This window comes from Canis aureus, chromosome 3 (assembly GCF_053574225.1).
Source record: "Canis aureus isolate CA01 chromosome 3, VMU_Caureus_v.1.0, whole genome shotgun sequence".
Classification (NCBI taxonomy): domain Eukaryota; kingdom Metazoa; phylum Chordata; class Mammalia; order Carnivora; family Canidae; genus Canis; species Canis aureus.
This window is the reverse complement of record NC_135613.1, coordinates 11,177,706-11,198,132: the sequence shown is the minus strand read 5'-3', so window position 1 is coordinate 11,198,132 and position 20,427 is coordinate 11,177,706. Positions and strand designations below refer to the sequence as shown.

At 43.1% G+C, this 20,427-nt stretch overlaps 2 protein-coding genes and 1 pseudogene across 6 annotated transcripts in view; 1 reads left to right on the top strand and 2 right to left on the bottom strand.

The window, feature by feature from the left end:
* The window catches only part of TXNL4B (thioredoxin like 4B), a 45,222-nt gene that overhangs the window by 23,952 nt on the left and 843 nt on the right, over window positions 1-20,427 (bottom strand). For 4 of the 5 annotated variants that reach the window (XR_013375011.1, XR_013375013.1, XM_077889310.1 and 1 more), the window contains exons 2-3: window positions 17,851-18,019; window positions 16,093-16,244 (exon numbers count right to left, since the gene is read on the bottom strand). Coding sequence is in view for 3 of the 5 variants with exons in the window: in XM_077889310.1 (XP_077745436.1) it covers window positions 16,093-16,244; window positions 17,851-17,982 (284 nt within the window). In the remaining 2 variants the exon portion in view is untranslated. Of the gene's footprint in view, window positions 1-12,532; window positions 14,109-16,092; window positions 16,245-17,850; window positions 18,020-20,427 lie in introns of those variants that run through there. The other variant, XM_077889319.1, reaches the window with a different exon arrangement.
* On the bottom strand, window positions 2,155-5,798 carry LOC144308571 (putative ribosomal protein uL13-like; annotated as a pseudogene).
* LOC144308566 (haptoglobin) lies at window positions 5,656-10,401 on the top strand. Its single transcript, XM_077889266.1, has 5 exons — window positions 5,656-5,734; window positions 6,997-7,079; window positions 7,392-7,493; window positions 8,430-8,504; window positions 9,493-10,401. The coding sequence occupies exons 1-5, from the start codon at window positions 5,730-5,732 to the stop codon at window positions 10,269-10,271; spliced, it is 1,044 nt and encodes a 347-aa protein (XP_077745392.1). The 5' UTR covers window positions 5,656-5,729; the 3' UTR covers window positions 10,272-10,401.

Sequence of the window (20,427 nt, the reverse complement as noted above, 5' to 3'; positions counted from 1 at the left end):
TTTGGGCTGGATACTCTGTTGTCAAGTTAATAAAGGATGCCCAAGGAAGAGAGGCTGTGAACTCTCCCTTGTTGCCCAACAAAATGTGTAGGTAGAGTTTAAAGTTTTAGTTCCCAGGCAAATACAAATTTTCATGCACCTAGTAGGTAAGCATTTGTTCTACAGTGGTAGTGAGAAATGTTTTATTTCTAGAAGGGGCACTTGCAGCCCAAAGGGAAAACCTCTCCCTCCACTTCATAGGACCACAGTGCTGCAGAGTCACGTTGCAGCATGTATACAGAGATGGGAGAAGTTATGGCCACTTAAACTGTAGATTCTCAGACTCTGCTCAGACTTACTGGAGCAAATCTCTGGGAGGAGGGTCCTGGGCTTTGCCTCTTAATGTCTGTGAGGTGATTCCCCACACCCTCCTTCATTTTTAAAACATTATTTGATACTTACATATATATATGTATATATATAATATTTACACATATCTTTTAATAAATAAGGTACAATAATAAAATGTACATATATGAACCTATCACCCAGCCTAAAGCTGGATCATTAACAATAATTTATTTATATTAACCTATGTGATTCTTATCTTATGCCTTCCTCCTGCCTCCCTATGAGAAGTAACATTTTACATTTTGTGTTTTCCATTCTGCTAAAATATAAAAAAAAATTAGATTTGTTTCTTTGGCATCTATGCCTATAAAATACGTTATTTAGTTTTGCTTGCTTTAAAAATTTTTTTTGGCCTCAAGAGAAAGAAATCCATTTTTTATGAGCTTTTTTATTGTGATAGAGTATATATAACAAATTTTCTCTCTTTAACAATTCTAAAATGTAAAATTCCAGGGCATTAATTACATTTGCAATGTTGTGTAACCATCACCATCATTTCCAAAACTTTTTCATCATTCCAAACAGAAACTCTGTACCTATTAAGCAATAATACCCTTCCCTCCCCTCCCCCAGTCCCTAGTAACCTGTAATCTACTTTGTGTCTATGAATTTGCCTCTCCCAGATATTTCGCAAAAATAGAATCATACGATATTTGTCTTCTAGTGTCTGGTTTCTTTCAGTTACCATAATATTTTCCAAGTTTATTCATGTTGTAGCAGGTGGCACATTTATAGATGAATAATAGTCCATTGTATATATATGCCACATTTTGTTTATTCATCTGTTGAAGGATACTTGGGTTGTTACTACCTTTTGGCTATTGTGAATAATGCTGCACTGGACATGGGTGTACAAGTATCTGTCGGAGTCCCTATTTTCAATTAGTTTGGGTATACACTTAGAAGTGGAATTGCTGGGTCATATAACAATTCTATATTTAGCTTTTTTAAAATAAAGATTATTTATTATTCATGAGAGACAGAGAGAGAGAGACAAAGACAGAGGCAGAGGGAGAAGCAGGCTCCATGTGGGGACCCTGATGTGGGACTCGATCCCAGGACTGAGGTATCATGTCCTGAGCCAAAGGGAGACACTCAACCACTGAGCCATCCAGGCGTCCCTATATTTAGCTTTTTGAGGAACCATCATACTGTCTTCAGTAGAGACTATTCCATTTTACATGGTACTATGGGAGTTCCAACTTCTTCATACTCTTGCCAACATCTATTTTATATATGTTTTATTTTAATTTTTAAAAGCAATCTCTATACCCAACATGGGGCTCGAACCCAGAACTCTGAGATCAAGAGCCACATGGCCTACAGACTGAGCCAGCCAGTGCCCCTTATATATATATTTTAAATATCTATATCTATATCTATCTATCTATCTATCTATCTATCTATCTATCTATCTATCTATCTATCTAAGTTTTTTTAGTTGTAGGCTCCTAGTAGGTGTGAGGTGGCATCCTGTGGTTTTTGACTTTGAGCACCTTTTCATGTGCTTATTGGCCATTTGTATTGTCTTTGGAAAAATGTCTATTCAGATCATTTGCTTGTGTTTTAATTGGATTGTTTGTTGTTGTTTTAGGAGTTCTTTATATATTCTGGATGTTAAGTTGTTATCAGAGATAATGATTTATAGATATTTTATCCCCTTCATAGATTGTCTTTCACTTTCTTGATACTGTCTTTTGATGCACATTAGTTTTTAATTTTGATGGATCCCAATTTATCTATTTTTGTTGTTGTTACTTGTGATTTTGGTGTTATACAGGGGAATCCATTTCCTTTTTTTTTTAAGGATTTTTTATTATTTATTTAAATACACAGAGAGGAGAGAGAGAGAGAGAGAGGCAGAGACACAGGCAGAGGGAGAAGCCGACTCCATGCAGGGAGCCTGATGTGGGACTAGATCCCAGGTCTCCAGGATCACACCCTGGGCTGAAGGCGGCGCTAAACCGCTGAGCCACCTGGGCTGCCCGTCTGTTTTTTTTTTCTTTAAAAATAATTTATTAGTTTTGGATTACAAAGTACAGGGAAAGCACAAAGGCAGTTCCTGTGACTCCTTGGCTGTTACTTCCTGGACAATGCATCTGGAACTACCTCTGTACACCAGGCTTGGCGCCCAAAATCTAACACCATAACAGCTGCAGAGTATAGCGCCTGACTGTGGGTGGCAAAGTTTAAATACACCCCATTCACAATGCAGGGCTCCCCTCCATTTTCCAGATCTCTCTTGCAAACTGTGAAATGCCACTAGAACTCTCAGGAATGAACTCTTAGAGGGTTGTTTTTTTTTTTTTTTTTTTTTAACTTTTTAGAAGAGCTTTTTTAACAGTAGTGACTAAGGCCCTGTGTTCCCAGCGTTATAAGCCCCAGGCTGTCTGGGGCATGGGGACAGCAGTCCCTGGGAGTCCTCCATATCCTAGGCGGCGATGGAGGAAGGGCAGGCCAGGCCAAGCATGAGGAATAAACAGTCCATTTTATTGGGCTCAGATCAGGAGTCCGTGGGTCTTTTTTTTTTTTCTTTTTTTTTTTTTAGGAGTCCATGGGTCTTGAGGACCTCCATGTATTTGTTGATTTTCTTCTCCACCTTCTTTTTGACCCATTTCCGTAGCCTCATGAACTGCTTCTTATTCCAGTAACGGATCTTGGCCTTCTCTGTCCTCTTCTCCTCCAGGGTGGCTGTTACTGCCTGGTACTTCCAGCCGACCTTGTGAGCCAGGCACCCCAGGTAAGCAAACTTTCATGTAGGCTTCAGGTGTACCACCTTGGGGGCAGCAGGAACCATAGTCCACTTTTTCTTGTCATAGGGTGGTGGGATCCCACCAAACACCTTGAGGCAGTCCAGGGCAGCCAGGCCTCGCTTGGTCTTGTGGGGCAGCACACCTCGCACTGTTCCCCAAAAGATGCAGCTGGGTGCTTGGGAGTGGTAGGGGCCACAGGATGGGTTGGTGTTCATCTGTTTGCGGAGGAAGGGGCAGGTCCTGGTGCTCAATGGCTGAGGCATTTCCTGGCTACCTGGTGGCCCCTGTGGCCAAGGTGCTTCTGGGCAGGAGGGTTGTAGTTGTGTACTGTGAGGGCATCAACATTTCTGGCAATTTCCACAGAAACAAGTTGAAGTACCTTCCTTCCTCATTCTCAGCTGTATAATACAGATGGTCCTGGACTAATGATACTTTGACTTAAGAATCCCCCCCTCCCTTTTTAAAGTATAGTTGACATACATTATATTAGTTTCAGGTATATAACATGAGTCCACATTTATATGCAGTATGAAATGCTCATCATAATTGTAGTTACCATCTGTCACCATACAAAGTTATTCCAGTATTATTGAGCATATTCTCTATGCTGTACATTACATCCTCATGACTTATTAATTTTATAACTGGAAGTTTGTACCTCTCAATCCCATCACCTATTTCACCCATCTCCTCACCGCTGACTTATGACTTTTTTGACTTTATAATGGTGGGAAGCAATATGCATTCAGTAGAAACTATACTTTGAATTTTGTTTTTTTCCCAGACTAGTGATTATGCAGGATTTTCTCTTGTGATGATGGCAGCTGCAGCAAGCCACAGCTCCCAGGCAGCTATGTGATCATGACGGTAAACAATCAATACACTTAATCATTCTTTACCCACATAAGCATTTTGTTTTTTATTTTCAGTATAGTATTCAATAAATTACATGAGATATTCAGCACATTATAAAATAGACTTCGTGTGAGATAATTTTGCCCAACTATAGGCTGATGTAATTGTTCTGAGCACATTTAAGGTAGGCCAGGGTAAACTATGATGTTTGGTAAGTTAGGTGTATTAAATGAATTTTTGACTTACAATATTTTCAACTTAAGCTCATTTATTAGGATGCAGCCCCATTACAAGCTGAGGAAGATCTGTATTCCATCATACAAAGATATCACATTATTTAGCCATTCCCCTATTAAAAGGTTTTTTTGAGTGTTGTTGACACATAATGTTAATTTCAGGTGGACAACATAGTGATTCAACATCTCTATACAATATGCAGTGCTCACCACAAGCAGCTACCATGTTACCATATAACAGTAGTACATTATCATTGACTATATTCTTTATGCTGTACCTTATATTCCCATGACTTATTCTTTCCATACTGGAAGTTGTATCTCATTCTCCCCCTCACTCATTTTGCCCATCTTCTCCCTCCCCAGCCATAAGTTTGTTCTCAGTATTTATAGGTCTGATTCTGCTTTTGGCTTGTCTGTAGTCTATTGATGGACATCAGCTCCACCATGAATATCCCAAAGTGATTCTTTTGTACATTCTAACTTAAGAACCGCTGACCTTTTGTTTAATGAACAAAGCAGGATTTTATTGAGTTGCTATTAAATATCAGTTGAATAGTACTTGAGATACAGAAGTGGAGACATTTGACTTAAGTGTAATGATTTTTCCCACCTGCTATTTGGATTAATTACCGGAATATATTTGGGGCACCTGGGTGGTGCAGCTGGTTGAGTGTTCAACTCTTGGTTTTGGTTCAGGTCACGATCTCAGGGTTGTGAGATTGAGCGCCATGATAGGCTCTGCAAACAGTGAAGAGTTTACTTGAGACTTTCTCTCCCTCTGCCTCTGCCCCACACCCCTTAAATAAATAAATATTAAAAAAATAATTACTGGATTATAATACCATGAGAACCACTGCCATGGAGTATGGTTTGCATCAGCCTACACGATAGCTTTAACCATTTTGTGTGATTTCTTACAAAGAGCTATCAGAGAAGATGCAATAAATACATTTTACTGATTTCACGTTGTAAAAATTTTAAGCAATAAGGAGATGTCAACATTGGGTGGGGAAAATGATTGTGAAAAGGAAATGATTTCTTTAGAGAGTCCTGTCTCAGCCAGGTTGTAGAAGCATCTATAATAGGTTTAAAATAACGCAAAGGGCAGCTTTGTTTTCAGCACTGAAAACTCTCCAGAACAAAGAGACACAGATTGATGCTTCTCCCCCCCGCCACCCCCCGCGTCCTGTACAGTGGCTGATTTCGGGAAACACTTTGGCAGCTACGTGGGTCATAGCGTGGCCAGGCTTCTTTGGGGTTTGTAAAGAAATACTAGGAGAAACTCAAGTGTGAAGCAAGAGCTCAACTCTTAACAGGGATGTTGTTTGTGGCTCTGTTACTGGAAAATGCTATGACCTTATTAACAAGGTCAAAGTTGTGTAGACACAGGAATTACAAAATCAAGAAGGGGGTGGAGTGAGATATTGGAGGCATAAAAGCATCTACAGGTGTCTCCCACAGCACTGCTCTTCCAGAGGCAGACAAACCAAAGATGAGGTGAGTTTTGCTGCTTTCCCCTTGTCCATAGATTACTTCTTCCTTCTCTGTCTACGTCGTTTACCTACAGGACAGTGCAGGTAGAGGGGAAACCAAAGAAGAGATGCAGAACAAAAACAGAGAAATAGGGCAAATGAGTTAAATCCTAATGAATTAAGGGGTTTCATGTGTTAAATCTTCTGCTTTTCTGCATCCATAGAATGTGACTTACTCTAAGAGGTATCTTTTTCCTCAAGGTTACAAATTTTTCATCTTTGCAGGAGATGCCTGCCAGCAGCTCTCATAGTAGGCTTTTTGGCAATCTAAATATGTTTATTAGTAGATTAAAAAAATGTGTGGGACCATTAGTAACACATTTGAGTGACCCAACTAAGGCACTGAGATTTTATCAAAACAACAAAAATTTTTTTTGAAATGTTGAAGTCACAAGACTACCAACTTAACATAACCAAGCAATCTCTGTATAGCTGGTCTCTGGTGAGTGTGGCCTGTGCATTGATGCCTGTGTCCACAGTCATGCGTCCAGGAGGCCAGTTATATTCCTGGTAAACTTTTTGGCATTTTGGGGTCTCCTGAAGGCAAAATATCGTAGAATAGTAAGAAAACCATGGTAAGTGTTTTACATTCTGTATGTTTAGAACATCTTATCATGGAAAAATTTAAAAAGTACAGAGAATAGCATAAGAAATCCCTATTTTCCATCTTCAAGCTATCCGCATTTTATTAGCAAGGGTGCATGAGGGAGGCTTCTTTTTGCAGGAGAGCTCACATATTATTAGCAATCTTTTAAAAAATATTTTGACAGAGAGAAAAGAGAGCACATGTAGGCAGAGCGGCAATCAGAGGGAGAGGGAGAAGCAGGCCCTCCACTGAGCAGAGAGCCCAGTATGGTGCTCAATCCCAGGACCCAGGGATCATGATCCGAGCCAAAGGCAGATGCTCGACCAACTGAGGCACCCAGGAGCCCCTATTATTAGTAATTTAATGTTTCCTAAACGCCACCAGAAATTGAGGGCCATGTATCTGTGTGCCTTCCTATATTGGTGGTTCCTCTCTGAAGCTAATGTAGAATTCCCAGCAGCACAGAGCATGCTGGAATTTGGGTGTACTGGGAAGCTGTACAAGGGTGTATGTGGGTGGTGGTGGTGGGCAACTTTTTGTCCTAACACTTTCATATAGCTTCTTCTCTGGCTGCCTAATGGGAGGGTGTGTGTGTGTGAAGTAGGGAGACCAATTGTGCACTCCTTGTCTTCTCTCCGCAGAGCCCTGGGAGCTGTCATTGCCCTCCTGCTCTGGGGGCAGCTTTTCGCAGAGGACACTGGCAGTGAGGCCACAAATAATACAGGTCAGTCTTCGGGTTTGGGTGGGAGCCTCACATCCCAGCACTGCTGCGTCTCATTTGGACCCTATCAGATCTACATCCTCTCTTTGGGAAGAGCCAGTACCTCCTTCTTGTCATAATCTCTGGTATTTCAGGCCAGTGAAGAACACTGGGGAACCAGGCAGGAAAAAGGGGAGATGGCCTTCCCTTTGGCTTCCATTTGAGGTGGAGGAGGGGTAGTGGTTCAGAGCAGCTTCTTCTCCACTGACTTTTCATGGGTCTCTGGGATCAGTTTTTGAATGTCAACCACCTCTTCCTGTGACTTTTTCTTTGCAGAGGTCAGCCTCCCAAAGCCCCCAGTGATCGAAAATGGCTACGTAGAGCACATGATTCGCTACCAGTGTAAGCCTTTCTACAAACTGCACACTGAAGGAGATGGTAAGCGCTGGCCAAGTGTCCCTGCACCCTCCCCCACCCCGGCCTTTGCATGATGAGTGTGGCCAGGGGTGATGGGCCATGAAGCTTACATGTTCTTCTTAGAACCAGGAGTAGTAGATTCTAGTACAGGTTTTGGCACCAGTAATTGTGGCCTTTTGGGTAAATTCACTTAGCCTAGACAAACAAAGGGTTGTGGAAGGGGAGGTGGGTTGGGGGATGGGGTAACTGGGTGATGGGCAATGAGGAGGACACTTGATGAGATGACACTGGGTGTTATACTATATGTTGGCAAATTGAATTTAAATAACAAAAAACTATAATGTTAGCACAGTCCTTGGAACACAGTAAATGTCTAATAAAATATATTAATCCAATGGAAAAAAATTCGCTTAGCCTCAGTTTTTGTCCTTTGTTAAGGGGGAGGTGATGCCATGTAGCCTACTCATCCCAGAGTGAGATCTACATTTCCAAAAACAGATGTGGTAAAGGAACTGAGGGTGGTGCCAGTGATGATGACAGGTGGCTCCGATCTAGTACTATGTTCCCTGCACTGTTCTAAGTGCATTACATTTATTTGCTCACTTTGTTCTCACAACGCCCCTCTAAAGAGATACTGTTGTTATTCTCATTTTGCCGATGAGGAAGCCGAGGCATGGAGAGGCTGAATGACATGTTCAAGTTCAGGGGGCTTGTAGAGGGAGAGCAAGAATCTGAACCCTGATTCTTACTCAGTACTGTGTCACCAAAGCCCCAGATCCATCCTGCTGGGCTTCACTGGCACCCCCAGCACTTAGCTTCTAGAGCAGAGCTTGTTCCTCCCTCCTCTTCTCTGCCCCTTCCTTCCATCTCTCTTTAATTCTCTTTCAACACCTTCTTTCCTCATGCTAGGTCCAGATTCAATTTCTCTTTTGACTCATTTCTTTCCTTTTGTTTCAGGAGTGTACACCTTGAACAGTGAGAAGCACTGGACAAACAAGGCAGTTGGAGAGAAACTTCCTGAATGTGAAGCAGGTAGGAAGAAGCCAGGGGCCCTGGGGAGCCAACCAAAGGTGGGTGTTGAGAGTCTACTGCGTGCGCAGGCATCTTGATCGAAACATCCTGGAGGCACATCTTTACTGACTGAGCACCCAGATGGAGGGCCAGAGAGAACCATAAATGGTCAGCCAGGCTGTTGAGTGCACGTCTAGGTGATGAGTTCCCAATAAAGTTCACTAAGGATCTTGCTCCTTTGGGCCTTCGGGGTATTGGCGGAATCCGCTGTCTATAAGCCCTCCAGGGCCAGGAGGCCCTATACGTACACGTAAGCTGTCCAGGGAGCCCAGAGTCAAGTAAAGCACACTCCAGGAAGAATGCGTTGTGGGAGGACAGTGCAAAACCCAATCCACAGAGGTGTGATGCAAGCTGGAGAGGGGCTAGAACTTCTGTTTCTTGTTATTAGGAAGAGACGTTCTTTCCCTTTCCCTCCTGGACAAGAGGATTTTGCCTGCCCTCTTGTGCCATTAGTGGCGCAGAACTATTCACCTGCTTTATATTAACTGCAACATCTGAAATCGGGAGTTCCAGCCAATGCTACAACAGATCACTCCTTATTCAGAGAGAATGAATTATTATAGTTTCTCATCCTTACGGTGAATTTCCAGAATGTGGAATGTCCATTCCAGAATGTCCAGCTGTGGACATGTCTATTTGTGATAACTTATTTAAACACACATACGGTTCTTTAGTCAGCTTTTGAAAATATCAGCATTACTTGGTTTTTTTTTTTTCATGAGTTAGGAAAGCAGGAAATAAAACTGTGTCTTAGTGATGTATGCAACTTTATAAAAAAAGAACCGTTTTAAACCGTGGAAATGACAGGAGCAGGTGATAAAGGCAAGGCATGTCAATACTTCTAGCTGTGCAGAAATTATGACAGTTTAGACAGTAGCAACTGCCAACACTGTCCCTCTCTTTCCCACACTGGAGACTCACATTTCTGCTCCTGACCTTTTCTTGACAGTATGTGGAAAGCCCAAGAACCCAGTGGATCAGGTGCAGCGGATCATGGGTGGATCAGTGGATGCCAAAGGCAGCTTTCCCTGGCAGGCTAAGATGGTCTCCCACCATAATCTCACCTCAGGGGCCACACTGATCAATGAACAATGGCTGCTGACTACAGCTAAAAATCTCTTCCTGGGCCATAAGGATGATGCAAAAGCAAACGACATTGCCCCTACTTTAAAACTCTATGTGGGGAAAAATCAGCTTGTGGAGGTTGAAAAGGTGGTCCTACACCCTGACTACTCCAAGGTAGATATCGGGCTCATCAAACTCAAACAGAAGGTGCCCATTAATGAGAGAGTAATGCCCATCTGTCTACCTTCAAAAGATTATGCAGAAGTGGGGCATATAGGCTACGTGTCTGGCTGGGGACGAAATTCCAACTTCAATTTTACTGAGCTACTGAAGTATGTCATGCTGCCTGTGGCTGATCAAGACAAGTGTGTGCAGCACTACGAAGGCAGCACGGTGCCTGAAAAGAAGTCACCGAAGAGCCCTGTCGGGGTACAGCCCATTCTGAATGAGCACACCTTCTGTGCCGGCATGTCCAAGTTTCAGGAAGACACTTGTTACGGTGACGCTGGCAGTGCCTTTGCTGTTCACGACCAGGACGAAGACACCTGGTATGCGGCCGGGATCCTGAGCTTTGATAAGAGCTGTACTGTGGCCGAGTACGGGGTGTACGTGAAGGTGCCCTCCGTTCTGGCCTGGGTGCAGGAAACCATCGCTGGCAACTAATGCTGACAGGCTGGCAGCCTCTGCCTAAGAGCAAGACTTCACTCTGGGAGGAAAAACTGCATGGGAGTGGAGGGGGTAGAACACGGTGTGAAGCATGCTGAGTCGATCAATAAAGGGCTTTCTTGAGTCATTTCTGTGCTGTTTTTAGCCTCCGGCCGTGTTTATTGTCTCATGTGTGGTACAGCAACAGCTTAGTGGGATAGCGGTGTATACTGGGAGTGTGGCAGAAAGCACCCCACGCTAACTGGAAATCCCTGAGGGGACATGAAACCGTCCCATGCTGGGGTCGTACTCGGTGACCGAGTTCTACCAAATGGCAGGCCTCAGAAAAGTCACCATTTCCCTTGCTTCACACAAGGAAACAGACTTGGAGAAGTGATTTGCTAGAGGCCACAGCACCGTGAGGCAGCGTGACTGGGTTGACTGCGAGCCCGGGCCTGTCCGAGCGTGACCCCCAGCTCTCTGCACGGCCTCCCCTTGCTCTCTGCAGTGAGTGAGGGGGCATGCAGACGGAGGGGGAAGATGCCAGCTCAGCACGGGACAAAAACAGGGGTTCTGACGTGGGCAGCATTGTAGCATTTGTGCTCCAGCACACCGGCACTTAGAAGACAGATGAGATAGGGTAAAGGCAGCATTCTGGACTTGCTGGGCCAGACTGTAGCATCTGCCAAGTGTCTTCAGTTCCCTGCCATTAGTGTCCAGTTTCCTTCCCGAGGGGCTTGAGCCGGATCATCTCCAACATCCCTACCAACATTCTGGAACCTGGTGAAGAGTTACAGGTCCCTTCCTCAATAGGGTGTGTTTCCCCGGGTGGAAGAAACCTGTCCCTTACCGGGAGCCAAATGCAAGCCATCTGAGTCTTCCCCTTCACAAAGACAGGGTATTGCTCTTAAGGGTCTCCCAGAACAGTTTCAGAACCCTTGTCAACAGGAAGCTCTTCTTCTAACTTCTTCCACTCTTTCTGGCTATTCAAGCCTTTAGAACACTGATGTTTCATCAAGGTACCTCTTTGTCAGATGCAAAGATGGCCTCTCCAGCTCACTGGTACAAAATGCCCTATGTCTGTGTTCTTGCACCGGGTCTGCCCTGCATGGTGAGGCTGTCCTTGTACCCACTCTCCAGAGCCATCCATGCTTTTCACAGGTCAGAACTAGCGGGCCAATGGAGATCTTACACCTGTGCTCTAACACCTGGGAAAGAGCGAATAGCCAGAAACTGACATATACTAGACACGTACATGGATGCCTCTCAGAATACAGTTAGGCCCTTTTCTTCTGGTACAGTCTTTAGCACTAAATTTTCTTTTTTTAAAAAGATATTATTTATTTATTAATGAGAGACACAGAGTCAGAGATACAGGCAGAGGGAGAAGCAGGCTCCATGCAGGGAGCCTGATGTGGGTCTTGATCCTGGGTCTTCAGGATCACGACCTGAGCTGAGAGCAGGTGCTCAACCACTGAGCTACTCAGATGCCCCCCACACTAAATTTTCTTGAAGAAAAAAAAATCACGTGTTTTTTTTTTTTTTTAAGATTTTATTTATTTATTCATGAGAGACACAGAGAGAGGCAGAGACACAGGCAGAGGGAGAAGCAGGCTCCATGCAAGAAACCAATGCAGGACTTGATCCCGTGACTCCAGGATCATGCCCTGGGCCAAAGGCAAGCGCTAAACCGCTGAGCCACCCAGGGATCCCCTCACTGTGCTTTTCTTGAAGAATTATCTGCTTGCATTAAGTGGCTTCTGGCCACTGTTCAGGAGGAAAGTACTAAGAGGAAGCCTTTGGCATTTCTTCCATTCACTCATCTTCTCTGGCTTCCTCCACAGCAGCACCTCCTGGCCTCCTGGTCTTGAGGGACATGGAACTGCACATAGCTCTCAGGGCGGTTCTGCGGTCTCCCCTTTTGGTGCCCTCCCCTAACATGCACATAGAAACCTCCTACTGTCCTCCTAGGTGCAGGCACTGTGTCCTCTATGAAGCCCTTTCCCGCTTAGGAACCATCTGTGTTTATGGAGCACCTAGCCCAGGGCAGGGCATTCAGTACGCACTCAGTCGGCACTTGTGGAATGGAAAGCAACCGAGAGAGGAACAAAAACACAAATCAGGACTTCAGAGAAACACTCCCCAGAGACCTCGGGGGGAGCGGAGATAGGAGAATTTTATGCACACCAGTCCTGAGTTTTTGCTGGGATCTGCGCACTTAGCCCATGTCTGATGCTGTGTGATTTAGGATCTGAGAGAAAGTCCAACGCACAGTGACATGACAGGCCATGAAAGTGTTTTATTCTTTCACAGGGGTCTGGGGGGAAAACAGGTCTGGAGTTCAGTCAGTAGCTCAATTACATCATCAGGGATCCAGGTTCTTACTGTTGTTCTCACACAGACTTTTCATCCCAGTGCTGGTCCTCCCAGTCCTAGGATGGCTGTTGTAGTCCCATGAATCAGGATAACCAGAGCAGCAAGAGGTGGTGGAGGAAGGGTTTGGTTCTGCCCTCTTCCTGGAGTGGCTCTCTCCTTTCATCGGTGAAGAACACAAAGGCCCCCAGCAGCCTTCCTTCTGGTCACCTTTTCCTGCAGACCAGGCTTGCAAAGGAAGCCACCTGGTCAAGGGGGAATGCACTTGCAGTGACAGTGCTGGCCTGCATGGAACTGGGCTTCTGTTGGCTCTGCGGCCAGCAGCTGCCAAGCAGGTGGATGCTGCCTGGGGCCCACTGCCCTCCAGCTCTGAATCTATTCTCTTGTTCTAGAAGACCAGGATCCATAGGCTCTGTGGGGTTTTGAGAGAAGCAATGACTTGCCCGAGTGGTGGCAGGTTATGCCAGGGATGCTGGAAGAACAATTCTTCATAAAGTTATTAAAAGAGGCAAATACCATAGAGATAATATTTCTTTCTAACAACTCTGACATCTCTTTCCAGTATTGAGTCCTTGGAGTAAAATTCTCTGCCTCAGAGAGAGGCAGAACTCTGACTTCTGGGAAAAACCTGCTTCTACTTACGACAGGTAGTTAATTTTTTGTTTAGCTCAAATTGGGTGCTGGATGATAAAGGTTCCAGGTCTTATTTCTTGGGTAATTTAAGAACATAAAAACTAGTAAAATGAGCAAACCAGGATAGTTATAAAAGTCTAAGCCAGAAAGCTTCCAAAATAAAACAAATTTGCCCACTCTCAGTAGAGAATCATTTTTCCAAAAGAACCCAGCTACCAGGGACTGGAGATGGGAGAGTATGAGATAAATCTGAGTGGGTGAGGGTAAGGGTGTGCGTGTACATCTAGAGTATAAAATAAGTATTTCTGTTCTTATGGGAACTGATTTTCTACTTTACGTATGTATCAAATAAACACAGTTAAACTGTACTAGCCAATGGTTAGAAGGATTCTGTTATTATCTTAGGGAATAAAGAGAAGAACGATATAAATCATGCTGGGAAAATTGACCACAGCTGTCTTGACTGCTCTGAGGTCTGCAAGGAGTAGACACTTAAGCATCCCTGCTCATCACGGCATCAGCAAGGTCTTCTACTTGGGGGTGGAGTTTTTTCTATCCAAGTTGGACCTCTTCTCTGCTGGGACGCTGAACACACTTCGGAAGGACTCCAGGAAAACAGCAGAGCTAGATTCAGGTACTGCTTCAAGATGTGCCTTTTTCTTCAATTTTGAGTAGTGAATGTGCTAAATGTCTTGATAGAGAAGGTCATATTTGGGAATATTCTTGGGATCAATAGGACTTTGGACAATAAGTTTTCCCCTCATTGCTCCTCGATAGATTACTTCAATCAAATCTATGAAGTCCTGCTTGGTTTTGAAACTTCCCACAAACTTAGTGTGATCTGGAGACCTAGAGAGCACAGAAGAAAACAATGCTGCTCAGAACTTTTGGTGATTACTCACTGCAGACCTCCGGGATAAACAAAATGAATCGCAGCTCTGTTACTTTCTTCTTGTTGGGGAGACTTAAGACATAAAGCCTGATGCTGATTTCTCTGTTTGCAATTACTGGGCCCATCTGATACAGGACTAACACTAGTGCTGTCGGCCACTGGGGTGGCACGTGAGCCCTATCATGTGAAGAGCCTCCACTTCACAATCTATTTTAATCACTTCTTAGCTCCTTATCCAGTAGAATTCCCTGGATGCTTGCGTGGGCATAGTCTGTGGCTGCTGCTGTTGGCTATACCGTGTAAAGCCCATTAACTGGTCATCCTCTTGGTAGTTCCCCTCACTTAAATTTTTGAGTGGTGGGTATGAAATATTATTTTTAATTTTTTTTATTATTTCTAACTTTAAGTATGTTAATTGTAGAAATTTTTCAGAAAAAAAAAATTACCAGTGAGGTCAGAGACTGCATTTTGGTACATGTCCTTCCAATCTGTGTCTGTCTCTATATGCAGATGCATTTCTTTTTTCAAAATCAGGGGAATTATATCATAGAACCATTTTGTAATATGCTTTTCCAACTAACATATAACCTATTTCTTTCAAAGTCATTAAACTTGTATCTACAACATTATATGAAATTGATATCTAATATTCCTCTGTGGACTTCTATGTTCTTTCTATGTATTTGCTAAATAATGGTGGGATGAATATTCATACAGCCAATTTTGCCCACTTTCATGATTATTTTCCTTCAGAGAAATTCCTGGAAATGCAATTACTGGGTTAAAAATTTTAATTTTTTAAAAAAAGATTTTATTCATTTATTCATGAGAGACACAGAGAGAGAGAGGCAGAGACATAGAGACCAGGCAGACGGAGAAGCAAGCTCCACGCAGGGAGCCTGACTCAGGACTCGATCCCGGGTCTCCAGGATCATGCCCTGGGCCAAAGATGGCGCTAAACTGCTGAGCCACTTGGGCTGCCCTAATTTTTTTTTTAAGAGAGTACAAGAGTGGGGGAGGGGCTGAGGGAAAGGGTCAACCAGATTTGGTGCTGAGCACGGAGCCTGACAGAGGGCTCAATCCCACAACCCCGAGACCATGACCTGAGCCAAAATCAAAGGTCGGATGCCTCAATCAAAAGAGCCACCCTCCCCCCCAAAAAAAGCCACCCAGGTGCCCCCAAAATTTTACTTATTTTTCAGGTGGTAAATAGTGTCATAAATCACCTTTTAAAAAGACTGCACCAAAATAATACCTATATCAACTATATCCTAGGAAAATAAATAGCTTTAAAATATTAAAACAGGTAATATTTAATTTTCAAAAAGATAATAACAAAACATGTACACAGATCTAGACAATTGGGCCTCACCCACAGTAAGAAACAGTAAGGACTATGGACACACTGAAAATACATGTTAAGTATTAGGATGCTGACTGGATGCAGTGGAGAGTGTTATAGATTTTACGGTGCTTATTCTTGACAGAATTGTCTGAAGAATGACTTTAAAACTTTCTGAGTGGCAGAAGACAGGATAGTTGGCCAGAAAGAAGCATGTCTTCATTTCCTGGAACACTTCTTTTACAAATGCAGTCAACCAGTCCCAAAAGTTTAAGTACAGTGACATATCTGGTTTTAAATGAAATTCCTGGAAACTTTTTAAAAAGCTGTTCTGTATTTTCTACACTGAAGGATGGTTAGTGCTCCGCAAACTGCACAGTTCTTTCATCCTTTAGTAGGAAGTTAACACTGGCCATTCCTACTAGAAATACTCTTTTTTGCACCAAAGTTTCACCTAACAAATGAGTAGGCCAGTGGAGGAAACAGAACCAATATAAAGCTCACGAAGCCACCATCCCAGGCAGGGAGGTGAGTTACTGGAACTACTTGGGTAAAAGAAACTCCCACTGTTATAATAACTTCAAGTCAATCTAACTTACCCATAATCCACTTTCATATGCTGCCCATTGAAGAAAAACACAGTAGATGGAATATAACTGATGTCAAAATAGTGTGTGTAAACAGGAGTTTGGTCCACATCTACCAGATATATAGCAGCCATTTTACTCAGGTCAGGAGAAGTTTTAGAAAGCTGCAAATAGAGAGAGATATGTAGGTCACAATACAAGAGGCAGCTAAGGTTTCTTCTGTGAAACGTTTTGCTGGAATATTGTTTGAAAACAATTTCTGGGGCAAGAATCTCTCCTGACTTTCATGTTAGACACAGTATAACCTTACCATTCAGAGTCTGAGTCTCTGTTGGTAGATTTGTGAGAGGGCCCTGGGTAAACTGTGTAAATACATTTCTCCCTTTTCAAGAAAAATCTGGTTTGGGTTGTAAAAAGTTTTTATAAGTATTTTGTGGATTTATAAAATCCATGTTATTTTATTTTTAAGATTTTATTTATTTATTCATGAGAGACACACATAGAGAGAGAGGCAGAGACACAGGCAGAGGGAGAAGCAGGCTCCACGCAGGGATCCTGATGTGGGACTCGATCCCGGGTCTCCAGGATCACACCCTGGGCTGAAGGCGGCGCTAAACCGCTGAGCCACCCAGGCTGCCCATAAAATCCATGTTCACTTATACAAAAACAACTCAGAAGTATGTACCGTACACTAAAATTCCCTCAAATCTCTTTCTTTCCAATCCCCCATAAATAATAATAATAAAAATAGTGAAGACTTGCATGGCAGTTATTATGTGCTGAGCGTCCTAAGTGCTTTGCATGTGTTAACTCATTTAATCGTTACAACATTCCTATGTGGTTATTATAGTCCCCATTTCTTAGATGAAGAAACTGAGGTAATCTGTCTCCAGTCACAGAGCTAGTAAGCAGTACAGCTAGGACTTGAACTTGGTAACCTGGCTTCAGTCTATACTCTCGGCTCTGTGATATTCCCTCCCCTCTACAGCTGAGGGCATAAACCTCTGGCCCTTTCCCCCTCAGGTTAACACAATGCATACTCATTTTTAATCACAGTAATTAAGATTATTATCTTAAAAATTGAAAAAATTAAATAGTAATAAAGATTCTTATACTGGATCCACATTGTGGGTGGTGGCAATAGAAATGGTGGGAAGAAGTCTTAGTTCTGGAGTAAGTCCCTAATAAACAGATGAGAATATACCCATTCTGTCTCAGGCCCCCTCTCTACTCATTAGAGTAGGAAAATATGTTAGAGGTCAGAGATTATCATCAGGCACACACTGGGGGCAATACACTAGGAAAGCTTATCTGCAGGCAGAGAAAACGAAGTTCATACCCCAGCTCTGCAGGTAAGTTGTTCTGTCCTGTGGGCACCTGACCTCCCTGGCATTCATCCATCTACCGTGGGAACAGTAATTATCCTACTATTGTGAGCAGCGAGCAAGATAAGGTTCACAGATGCTTATTAATAGGATTTCTGGTCCTCCACTGCCTTGTTGGTGAAACTGAACTTGGATGGCTGCTGGTGGGGAAGGACATCTCGGACAGACTTAGCACAGTCGCAGATTTGGGGGCTCAGCTCAGGGCAGGCACACGATTCACTCCTGGTGAAAGTGTGCCAACTAATGAAAAGCTGTATCCTTGGGCCCGGCCACTCCCTTCCATGCACTCTGTTTTGTTTTTTTTTTTTCCCATGCACTCTGTTGATGGTGAAGTAAGAATATATGGATTTTTAATAAAAACCATTTATTGAAAAAATTCACTTACTATATCATCTAGCTGCAGACAGACAGGATCCTCATCTCTCCCAAACCTGAGGACCAACACCTTCTCTGCCGTACTTTTTATTGCTTGGTCTACTTCTTTTTTGCTATTTAGCTTGGGCAACAGGAAGCTCATCTTGAAATAATCCAAATATTAATCCTCGCTGTCAGTCCTGAAATAGTCGCAATATTTAAAGACAGATTAAGCGCATGAGTTCTAATTTTAAGAAAATTTAATTTTTGCAATGCGTAATATACGTACATTCTATCCCCAGAGGAACAAGTGGTTTCATACACAGTATCAAAAAAGGAAAAGGAAAACACTAAATGTGCAAACTGGTGGCAAGTCCACCTGCTTAAAAAGAAACAAGATAGGTAGACGGTGAAAAATCGCCCTTGCCTGTCTGCCCTCAACTAGCCCCATTTGCACTGTATCTTCCAGTTTTGTTATGCATCTACAGGAAAGTACAAATATGGATTTCTACGATTTTTCCCTCTTTTACTCCTATTCTGCCAGTGTTCCAGCAGGAAAAAGGTGACATTCTCAAATTTGGTAATTTGAAGAGACCTTCATTAGGCAGGGTGCAGTGGTGTACTCCGCTAGCAAGAGCAGGGTACTGTTCCCACCCCTAAGCCTGAAGGAGCCATGGGAGAGAGTAGTGTGCAGGACTGTGTGGTGGGGGCTGCTGGGTGCAGAAGGCTATTGTACGGAAGGTCAGCCTGCAGTGAAGGGGTGCAGCCCCTCCTCTCTCCCGCTCATCTCCTGCAAATGCCTCCACTGGCTGACTCAAACTGGAACCAGAGGGCAGGGGACATGCAGAAGGCGCCCAGTCTCCTGGTTCCAGAGTAGTCTAGAGGAGGAGGAAGAGGGGATCTGGAGAGGCAAATGATGGATGTCCAGCACACATACTTTACCCAGTCTTCTGCACTTTGTAGTTTTTTTACCTAACATGTAAAGATCTTCCCATATCCCTACTTACACTGCCACAGCAACACACTATTTCATGCATGTGTCAAAGTTTTATTTAAAAACAAATCTTTTAAAAAACATTTCATTTATTTATTTGAGAGTAAGAGAGCATGAGCAGGGGAAGGGGCAGAGGGAGAGGGAAGAGATTTCCCCGATGAGCAGGGAACACAACACGGGGTTTGATCCCAGGACCCTGGGGTCATGACCTGAGCTGAAGGCAGATGCTTAACTGACTGAGCCCCCAGGCTCCCCATTATGCATGTACCATACTTTTTAAACAGTCTTTTAGTGATGGAGTATTATCATGAGTCCTGGCTTAAAGATTGTTGGTGTATACCTTACGAGATGCACCTCACCACACGGCAAACAGATCAATTAAGGGTGTGACAGCCACACACACAAAATAAGTCATAAGATACTGAGATAGGAGAGAACTAATCCAATGCCCTCATTTTATAACTTTCTTTTTAAAATTTAATTGAATATTTATTCTTTGATTTTTAATCCTTTTTAAAGTTTATATTCAATTTGCTAACATATAGTATAACACCCAGTGCTCATCACACCATGTGCCCTCCTTAATGCCCATCATCCAGTTACCCCATCCCCCCATCCACCTCTCCAACCCCTTCATTTTAGACTTGTTTGCTTATATTACAGTTTTGGTTCTAGCTACAACAAGGACTAGAATCCAAGTCACCAGATTTCTAGTGCAGTGTTCCTTCTGCTATAATAGTTTCCTATTTTTATGGCTGAGAAACTCTTTGATCAAGGACCTTTAGTTTTGAGTCCATCCACAAGAAACTCCATTGAGATCCTTGATATTTTACATTTGGTCCCAAAGTTGCCTAATGCTATGAAAAGGGAGGATTTCTTTATTTGTGTGTGTGTGTGGTAAGTCACATTTCAAGATATTAATGAATAACAATTCATATAGGGAATGAAACTGTTCCCATAGTGTCATACTTTAACTACGCAAGCTGACCACCAGAAGGGACTTTATCAGATGTCTGTGGCAGAACAAATTACTGATGAAAGGGAAAGTCAAGGAAAGGATGGATCTATCCTACAAGAATTCAAACAGCACCTTCAGTACATTACTTATAGGAGGAGGTGGGGGGGGGGCAAAGCTGTCTACCAGGGTGAGAGGACTGGATAAATGTTGGAATGAAGACAGGAAAACTGATGCCACCCCTAAGAAAATGCTCATAGCGAAGGATACCAACAGAGACTTCACAAAAGACATACAAACGGACAAAAGTATTTGGAAAGTTACACTTTACTGGTAACCAAAGAACAGCAGCTTGGAAGATTACTTGACAAAGCCATTAAGCTGGTAAAGATGAAAACAGTAATGCAAGAGTGCGAATGGACACGCATTTCATAGTCCCCGCTGGAATGCAGAGAAGCAAAACTTTTCTAGGAAGGAAACACCCTGAGCAACGATACTTCTTCTGAGAACTAATTCGACACGTCCACAAAAGATTTACGTAGAAAACATCACTGTTCTTAATGGTAAAAAACAAAACAAAACAAAACAAACAAACAAACAAAAAAAACTGAAAATAACCTGCATGGCCCAAAGTAGGGGGATTGGAAAAATAAACAAAT